Here is a 10,206-nt window from a genome sequence, read left to right as displayed (position 1 = left end):
CCGTCTGAAGGTAACCCTCGACAGCCCTCTTGTCATGCGCATCAATGTTAAGAGTGAACAGCAAACACCTGAATTAATGCTCTACTCCGCTATCAATTTTAGGTCTCAGACATCTTGCTACCACATCCTTCTCTCGCAAATTCTATGTGCCTCGGTCCTCGTTCTTCCGAGAGTCCTGCTCACTTAATTTCCTGCGAAGCTAACAGAATCCCCTTCGTAAACCAGAACTTAGATCTGACCTCATGGGCCGACTATCTGCGAGCCTGGCCTAATCCTCCTGAGGGTTGGGTGATATGGTATAATAGAGTATCCAGAACCCATTATGCAACCTGGGAAGCCATAGGAATAGCCGATGCCCTGTCATTATCATTATCTCCTCTTGAGAAAAATGAAAATATTCTGAAAACCATCGGCTATTTCTGGTCTGACGCACTGAACTGCTTTATGTTCGACCATGGCCCTATGACACCAACCCTGCTGGATGTAGCCATGATCACAGGCCTAGACGTCGTGTCCCCAAGCCCTTCTGCATTCAAACTGCCGAGAGTTCCTTTCACCCTTTCTTCTAAAAAAGAGTGCACCAGCTGGGGAGCCTACCTCAAACGTTATATGAAGACCAAAGGTCCTGTGACAGAGAGAGAACATACGGCCTTCCTGAACTTCTGGTTAGAGCATTTTATCTTCTGTGGCCCATCCCTTGCCCCTACCAAGAATTATCTTTCCCTGGCCTATGAACTGGCTAAAGGCACCCAACTCGGCCTAGGCAAACTGTTTCTTGGAGAGGTTTATCGATCTCTTCAACTGATGTCTGTCAAACTGTTCTCTCAAAAGACAGTTAAGACTGGCGGTCCCTGGTGGTTTATTCAGCTATGGGCGCAGCTATACTTTCGAGACCCGGATCCCCGACTTCCCACCTTTGACCTCCCGCACCTTTCCGGATGTCAACGGAAAGGATATCCGATGCACCAGCTATGGCCAAGCTTTGTATGGTCTCCCAGGCAGCAGGCTGATCCCTAAAGAAGCAGCAGGGTGGTTCAAGATCTTCTTTCAAGGTTTAGACAACCCCCTGTTCTTTCCTTATACTGAATCGGCGAATTTTGAAAATCCAGTCTCCTTTCGATTGGATAATTTTGCCGATGATGCCAAGCACCCAAGCATCCGTATTCCATCATGATTCGTCCTTGCTTCCTTCCTCGTCGGCATGAGTACCTCAAACCGGATCATCAAACCTGGCTATGAGTGTTATCAACCGGTAGTAGCAGCCCGACAGCTCGGTCTTGGGCAGGTGCCTCCACACTTCTTCTTGCACCATCTGACAACAAGTAGAGCTGAACTGCCTGACATCCTTACGGGCCAAAGGTGTTATACCTTCTTTGATGCTTTGGCCATTCCTATTCCCCACGACCTCCGTTTCTCCTTCACTACTGATGGTTTCGAGACTTGGTGGTCCATGTGGAAGACCCATGTCTTCAGAAGGGCCTTAGGACCGCTGTTGAGACAACTTGATGCCGAGTATGACATCCCCGCAGACCAGGTACCATCACTCGAAATATTTCTTGCAGCCGCTTATGATGATTGTTTGCGACCTGACCCCATTTCCTGACAGCAACAAGACGGCCCAACTCCCACGCAAGCCGATGGCTCCCCCTTCGTATTCCTTCCTCCAGCCCCAGTGGTTCTCTTCTGCCAGAACTCACCACCTCTGAAGAAAATCATAATGCAGAGTCAGCCGATTTCCCCGAAATCGGCTCCCAAGAGTAAAGCATCTTCAGGGTCAATTGCCCCCCAAGCCTCGACGCAGGTGAGGACGGCAGTGAGAAAGGTGGCTACCAGGAAGACCCTAAAACGCAAAGCTCCTGCCCAGGAAAGCCTGCACGTAAGTTGATCCGTGTTTCATCCGACCACGTTTGCCTTTCCAACCTTTGTAACATGGTTGTACCTCCTTTCTTTCAGGCTTCCACTGAAGGGAACTCTAGTGAGGGAGCACAGTCCAGTCCAAGGGACTCCTCCTCAGACGACACAGAAAGATCCACCACACAGAGCCAGACGGACTCGCCAACGTCGGCTTCTAGGAAGAGGTCGACTCCCGAACCTGCTGTCCTTCAGGCTCCGATCCAAACAGGGTCACGCCTGAAGCGTAGATGCGTCACACGGGCTCGCACAGGCCCTCAAGTCTCCTCGCCGAGTCAGGAAGTTTCAAATGTAATTCCCTCAACAGCTCGTGTTTCACACTGTCTTGCTACTAATTGGATTGCCTCAACATTTCCCTTGCAGACTAATGGGACCTCTAGCGGGAATGTTGAAGAGTTGCCGATGCCATCGGCTGCCCTTGGCCTACCCAACTCGCCAAGCGTGACCGACCAAGTGGCTAACCTGGCCGAAACTACCGCAAAGTCGATTGTCACCACCTCGGCTTCCATTCCTTTCTTGGGGGAGGTAAGATTCATTCTCCCGGGCCCACTCTTTTCCTCTGTCGCATGCTCATGCTGCTCTTGCTCGTCTGTCAGGGGTGTGACCCTTCAAGCTTGCTGTCGTTCGATCCCAACTCCATCGAGCCAGCTGTTTCCAAAGCAGGTTCCAAAGCAGGTGAAGAGCTGGAGCCTAGCGCAGTTGATGGTCCGCTCCAGCGCCTCAAAGTTTTGCTCTCCTCCTCGGTCGAAACCCTGGTCGAGAACCCCGAGGCAATCAAGGGCCTCCTCGAGGACATCCAGCCCCGTCTCCCAGTCACGCTGCAAGTTAAGCTTTGGCCGGCAGTAACTTTGTCAGTTTTCAGGTCAAGGGTGCAGTCGGCTCGTCAAAGGATCACTCTTCGGCGTGCCCAACTCCCGTTAAGAGCCGATATTGCAGGCAAATGTCAACGGCTCAATGAGAAGAAAGCCGCTTTAGACGCCAAGACCGCCACTTCCACCCGTAGTGTCAGGCTTGAAACCTTGTGCAAAGAGCTGGAAGACCTTGAAAAGAGGACCAGGGAGACCAAACAACTTATCCAGGATGAGAAAGCCCTCATTTCTCGCTCCCAAGAGGAAGCACAAGGTCTCACAGCTGATCTGAAGACCGACCTGGCTGAAATCCGTGCTCTGAGCAGCCAGCTGGTGATGGGGAGGGACAAGGATGACGAGGCCGAGATCGCCGAGGTGGATCGAATCCGTGCCGATGCTCTTCGCGCCCTTGAGGCTTTTCTTCAGTAGGGCTTCTTTGTGTGAACTGATGCATGTAAACTTGCTTCGCTGTAAGGTTGACCGCCGAGTAAACTGATGCATGTCTCGATTTCTTTAGTTTTTTTTTTACTGGCCGATTTCCCTATCAGCCACCAATATTTCTCCGCACATGTCGAACGATGTCGCGTATGCTCATATACTTAGGTGCCCCCCGAGCCGATTCTGCCAGGTAACTGCTGAAATCGGCTCTATGGTCGGCCAAGGTACTACGATGTGAACGTCGGCTTTGTTAGGAGCGCAATGGATTTTTCCCAGTGTATCAGCCGACGCACCCCATTGCCCATGCATCGTGTCTTAGCCGGTCGCGCGGAACGGCTTCTTCCTTGTCTTCGCCGTGAGAGCAGTTGTCATCATCTTGGAGCCGGTCGCGTGGATCGGCCTCCTCTTTATCTTTGCCCCGGGATTGGCTGCCCTCTGCCTTGTCTTTGTTATGGCGACTGGCAAGCCCTGCCATGTTGACACCAGAGGAGAGCCCTATCTCCCTTAAAGAGTGGCTGAGATCCACCATGTTGACGCCAAGCCGCGGACGTGTGTTCCCATTGAGTTCGATACCGTGCGAACGGGTCTTCTCGAAGGAGCCGATGAGTTCGGCTTCAAGGGCTGCCCTGACCTCGTCATGCTTCTTCTTGAGCTCGTCAGGCAGATCCTCGCACTTGACCGGAGTGCTCTCCGCCATCTCGAATGTAGATGGCGATGCGGTGGATGGTTGAAGATTGTCCCACCGGGCGTGCCAGAATGTGTTGGCGTCAGAAACCCACCGTCGGGCAACGACTGGCAACACAGTAGAGCCGGGAACAACTAGGGCTGCGGCTGGCCCCAGTCCCTCTGAGCGACGGCCCGCAAAGCCTTCCGGTCACACACCCGATGCTTGTCGCAAGGGCGTGCCACCTGACCTATACCCGGTCGGGAAGGTGTGGATGATGCCTCGCTTAGTTTCCTGCAGGGCACACACGTAAACGTTAAATACGAGCCTCGATCGGCTCTCAGAGTTATCCCGTGAATCGGCTCAAAGAGCCGATCCACCCATGATTCGAACAAGGTGTCCGAATATATGGTGGTCCTGCTTGATCAAGATAAAGCTGATGAGATCTACGATGATTTAGGGTTTTCACCGCATAATCGGATCATCCTACTCACGATTGGGCCTCGCGCTCGCGTACGGTGATCATAAGCCGATCCTAGACAGGGCCTAAAAACCAACACGAGGTTGATCCTCGGAACATCCTTTCTAGGGCTAGCGAACTTCACCCTACACGCCGCTGGATCCTCCAACCCTTTGTAGGGCCTAACTATTGCAGATATTAAACTAATCCTTGAAGAATCAAGGAGCAACCGTAACGGATCGAATCTACTAAACCATGATCAAGCGGGGTGCCGCCCCTACACCTAGGATAGGTGTAAGGGCGGCTAGACATGCAAGGGTCGCACGACGATAGCATATTATACGAAGAACAATGCTAACCCTAACATATCTAAGATAACTACGTTGCTCGCCATCAAAAAGGCTTCAGCACGAGCAACGCATGAACAACGTGATAGGCATTGCGCTGCCTAGATCGCAAGATGCGATCTAGGCAGCATGGTGCTTACCGGTAGAAACCCTCGAGACGAAGGAGTTGGCGATGCGCCGAGATTTGTTTGTGTTGAACGTTGGTTGTTGTTTATTCCATAAACCCTAGATACATATTTATAGTCCCGGGGACTTTCTAATGTGAGCGTGCACTAAACCGTGCACGGGTAAGATTCTAACTTCTAAACTAAGATGCGATCTAATATGTTACAGATACACGGGCAATTAAGCCCAACTTGGTATAAAAGGCCGATTCACGTATTCCTTCTATGTATATTCTTCAAACCCATCTTGATCGCGGCCCACCTCTGACTTGGTCAAATTCTGGTGATAACACCTCTAGAGTGCATAGTAATAGTTAACTTCATAATCTACAAGAGATTACAATCATAACCCACGCCAAGTACTACATGATGCACACACTGTCAACATTACATCATGGAGGAGGAATAGACTACTTTAATAACATCACTAGAGTAGCACATATATTAATAGTGATACAAAGCTCATGATCACATAAAGATCACACCATGGGAGAGAGAGATGAACCACATAGCTACCGGTAGAGCCCTCAGCCTCGGAGGAGAACTACTCCCTCCTCATCATGGGAGACAGCAGCGGCGATGAAGATGGCGGTGGCGTCGATGCAGATGACTCCGGGGGCAATTCCCCGTCCCGGCGGCGTGCCGGAACAGAGACTTCTGTCCCCCGAAATGGAGTTTCGCGATGGCGGCGGCTGCGTAACTTTTCTCGTATCGTGGCTTATCTCCTTAGGGTTTTCGCGACGGAGAGACTTTATAGGCGGAAGGGCAGCCTCGGAGGGGTCCTGGGGGGCCACCCCATAGGGCGGCGCGCGCCCCTCCTAGGCCGCGCCGGCCTATGGTGTGGGGCCCTGGGCCTCCACTCCATCTCCCGTTCGGTGTTCTGGTCCGTCTCGGTAAAATAAGATGTTTGGCTTTTGTTTCGTCGAATTCCGAGAATATTGCCCGAACAGCCTTTCTGGAACCAAAAACAACAGAAAACAGGAACTGACACTGTGGCATCTTGTTAATAGGTTAGTTCCGGAAAATGCATAAAATCATTATAAAGTGTGAGCAAAACATGTAGGTATTGTCATAAAACTAGCATGGAACATCAGAAATTATAGATACGTTGGAGACGTCCAATGTATCACACGACGTGGTGGTCAATCTCCGAGCCTGGTTGGTGGACGCTGATGGCGTGGTGGCGGATATCACCCATCGCAAAATGATGAAATTGAGCGAGATAACAGGAAGCGGCACAAACATGGGAGAAGATGGATGCCTCATTAGCATGGTGGAAGCTGGCATGCCGTGGTCGATCGGAAATCAAGAGGAGGACAACCACGCTCGCGATTAGGTGCAGGGACAAAATAACCTTTGGCAAAAGCGGGTCAAACCTAAATAACCAATAACATTTTAGGGTTAAACCAAACGCCCATTGGGCTGTTTTTTAGGTTCGGTTACCAATGGAAGGGGTCAATTTCAAGATCCAGTCCGCTGGCTCAGTATTTCGGAGGTGTTCATAGAGGTAGGGTATGCGTGTGTGCGTTCATAGGGGTGAGTGTATGCGCGTGTATGTGAGTGGCACTTGTAAAAGAAAAGTCTGGTGATGGCATTGGTGGGTAAATTTTTGTAACTTTATTTTTTCATAAGATCCATTGGCTGCCATTAATTGATGGGCAGATGTGTCTGATTAAAAAAAAAAGTCGTGCTGGTCTACGCCCCGTTGCGCTCACGATCGATCGAGCGTTCCCCTTCCCTCACCTGATGTCCACACATGGCGCAAGACACCTGCATGCGTGTTGGAACTTCGATGCTGCACGTCGATCTGCACCAGCATAACACATGGCAAGAGCCAACACAACTGTCGCACACTCGCAGCATGCAGGTTTCCACTTGACAACACAACTGATGCGTTTCTAGCTTTCTACGCCACTATGCCAACCACCTACCTACCTCGTCGCCTCCCTAGCTGCATATATATGCGCTCTGCCTGCTCACCACACCCACTTGTCTGAGATCACCATTCGCTTTACTCACCCGTCCAGCGACGCTGCTATTTTGCTCCAGAGCTTGGGATCGATGGCTTCTCCGGCGAACAAGGGTGGCCGCTCGCTCGCGCCGGCGCTGCTCGCCATGGCGTCGTTAATGGCGGTGGTGGCGCTCGCGCCGCGAGGGGCGAGCGCGGCGCTGTCGTGCTCCACGGTGTACAACACGCTGATGCCGTGCCTCGGGTACGTGGAGTCCGGCGGCGAGGTGCCGCAGGCGTGCTGCGGTGGGATCAAGAACATCGTGGCCACGGCGAGCTCCACGACCGACCGCCGCGCTGCCTGCACCTGCCTCAAGAACGTCGCTCGCGGCGTCGGTGCCGGGCCGTACCTCAGCCGCGCCGCGGGGCTTCCCGGGAGGTGCGGCGTCCAGCTGCCCTACAAGATAAGCCCCAACGTCAACTGTGACTCGTACGTGACACATCAAAACCCAAACTGGATCTGTACTCGATCGGTTCACATAAGTTTTCGTCATATATACGTTTTTAACGTTGCAGTTTTGTGCAGGATATGAACTGAGGAGTGCTCTTCGTCGGAGTATAAACTCCACACGGTCCGTGGGACGTTGTTTCTACTGGATCGTTTCTATGCGACTATACTGTGATCCATCTGTAGATGATGGTGAATAATCGTCCAACTGTATTATGCAATGGTGAATAATCGTTCAACTGAATAATCGTCCAACTGTATTACGACTGTTGTTCAACTGAATAATCGTCCAACTGTATTACGACTGTGATCGACTGATCGATCGTTTAATCATCTCAACGGGAATGCTATTAATTTCCCCATTTCAACGGAACACAATATCGTTCATTATCAATAAACTATATCTATACCAAACTAGTACAAATGCCCGTGCGTTGCTACGGGACGTAAATTTCATTTCTAACAAATTTCATTTCTAAATGCATATATATAAGTGATACATATTTACTTACAGAAAACACATTTCTTCTAACAAAGTACTTTAATGGAATCATCTTTGTCCACACTATGGTTTAACCCTAATCACCAACTCATTGGAGGCACATGTGTTCACAAAAATGCAACAAAATTGGGCATATAAAGCAAAAATAATGTTATATTTTTCGATCAAATAGTCACATAAATCTCGTTCCTTGGACAAATCTATCAATTAAAAAGCAACACTAACAATACATGATCTGTTAAATAGCTAGACCCTTAATTTAACCTTCCAAGCCTATACTTCAACTTTATTTTTAGCTTGCAATGAATGCCTACTTGTTTCTTGGCACTTCAGGCAGCACCAAGCACCCATAGCTGCGTGAGAAAAATCGAAGTAATAATTCACAATGAATCGCTGATCTGGCCAACAGCTGCATGAGACAACAATACAAACAAAGGTCAGGTTGGCTGATAAGTGTGATTGTTAGATGTGGCCTGGAATTCACTCGTCTCAGTACCTTTGAGCTTCTTGACTCCAGAAGTACAATTCATTTCATACGCTCTATCTATCCATTGATGTCCACTGGCAAAGATACCTGAAGTAGACATGACCGATAGCTCCAAGCTGGAGCACTTGATCCACATACTCTACCTCCATGATTAATACCTAAGTAAAGCACTACATAGCAACTAAAAAGGCCACAAGCCCAAAGACTCCACCGCACACACCAAGTTTTGATTTGTTATGCACACAAACGGGCAGAGAATAGAAGAGGCGCGCTCCACTGGACACATCAATCCTTTTGCTTTCTCACAATACAGGGATCTCCAGGCTCCAGAATTAACGCACATTAATGCGCCCTCCAAGAAAAAGGAATGCATTGAAAGGTACCAAATTGGTTGATTTACTTGCTCAGAGTAGATTGTTTCCCTAATAATGCCATTCATTTAGCTTAATTATATTGAAATACATACGGCACAAAATAATTCATTTATTTCGCTCTACATTTTTCAAAGGGTAATCAAAAGAATTCCAATGAAAGCAGAAGAAATAATAATTTGTAGCGGACCAACTGACAGCATACCATATATTATCATCCTCAGAGGTCATAGGGTGTCTCGTGCATCTTTTGATCATGTTTGAATTAGCACATCAGATACAAATGAATGGTGCTTAAGCCGGTCTGCAACTACATGTATTTGACCCAATCCAAGTAGACAAAAAACATACAACAGAATAAAATGGTATAGATTAGCTTTTCTTTTCAATATATGTTATGTATAAAGAAAGCACCGATACTTGTGAAATTCCGTGTCTTGCTGTTTTCCATTTCAATCGTATAGAACAAGACCAGACATGGTATTTCTAGATTGCTACTGAATTTCCTGTGCAAGACCATCTTCACATTGCAAAATTCTAAACTACTTAGCTGCAAATCCAATGAGTGTTTTAAAACTGAAATAGATTTGCATCTACACAACACAGTGAAGCAAGGCAATTAGCTAAATTAGTGCATCCAGCACATTTATGTCCCACTCTACACTCTAGGCTTTACGTAGCATCACAGTAATCTCAGGTCAGGTCACAGGAGCACTGAATAGATAGCGACATATCATGTCATGCTGAGCACCTCCGTCCAATTATGCTACTCACATCACAACATAAAATAAAATACAAAATATAGATAGCGACATAATAGGCCAGCAGTTTCTAGTGCGGACATAAACTAAATGCAGAAAATAGAATGGCAAATTCACTCGAAGTAGAAAATGAATCTTAGTTTGAGCAAGAGAATACATATTACAGAAGGAGATTAATTTATCAATAGACATAAAGAGAGGTGAGATGGAGATAGTGAGTAAACTTGTAATACTACACCCAGAATTAGCAAAGAAAATGATATCCTAAGAAAAAAGAACAAAATCACAAAGTGCGAGTATGAATCTGTAGTTCTTGACAGATCTGTAGTAAGGTTCAAAGATGAACAAAAAAATCATGATATTTCGCATGAAGGATAAAATGGAAAGAGGAGCATATGTACTATATACACTGTATATTTAGAACTGTACATATTCACATTAATAAGTTGTATTATATGTTCACGCTTGAGTAAAACTATGAAAGGCAAGCCAAGAACATCTGTAATATTTTCCCCCTTTAGGTGACTTCTCTCAACCAACAAGTATTTAGAGCCTTGGCAAGAGGTAACAGTACATGAAAATTAATCATATGCTCAACATTGAAAATTTGATAAAGATCATATGGATTTCCTTGTAACCATGCATTGCCTTGTCGATTTTACATTGCATTGAGCTTATATCACCATACCCATTGTTGATCTTAAATTTGCAGGGTTGCTAGGCAGTGGGAACTGGAGCAATAGATCATGCAGACCTGCGCCAGCTAGCCGGAGACGATGGCGAGGGCGAAGCTCCTG

General features: G+C 47.9%; 1 protein-coding gene across 1 annotated transcript; it reads left to right on the top strand.

Moving 5' to 3' along the window:
* Positions 1-6,893: 6,893 nt before the first annotated feature.
* Positions 6,894-7,488, top strand: LOC124648001 (non-specific lipid-transfer protein P5-like). The gene is made up of 2 exons (XM_047187835.1): positions 6,894-7,302; positions 7,475-7,488. Exons 1-2 carry the CDS (start codon positions 6,894-6,896, stop codon positions 7,486-7,488), a joined length of 423 nt encoding a protein of 140 aa, XP_047043791.1.
* Positions 7,489-10,206: the final 2,718 nt, after the last annotated feature.

Source organism: Lolium rigidum, chromosome 4 (assembly GCF_022539505.1).
Source record: "Lolium rigidum isolate FL_2022 chromosome 4, APGP_CSIRO_Lrig_0.1, whole genome shotgun sequence".
Lineage (NCBI taxonomy): Eukaryota > Viridiplantae > Streptophyta > Magnoliopsida > Poales > Poaceae > Lolium > Lolium rigidum.
This window is presented reverse-complemented; position numbering and strand designations above follow the sequence as displayed.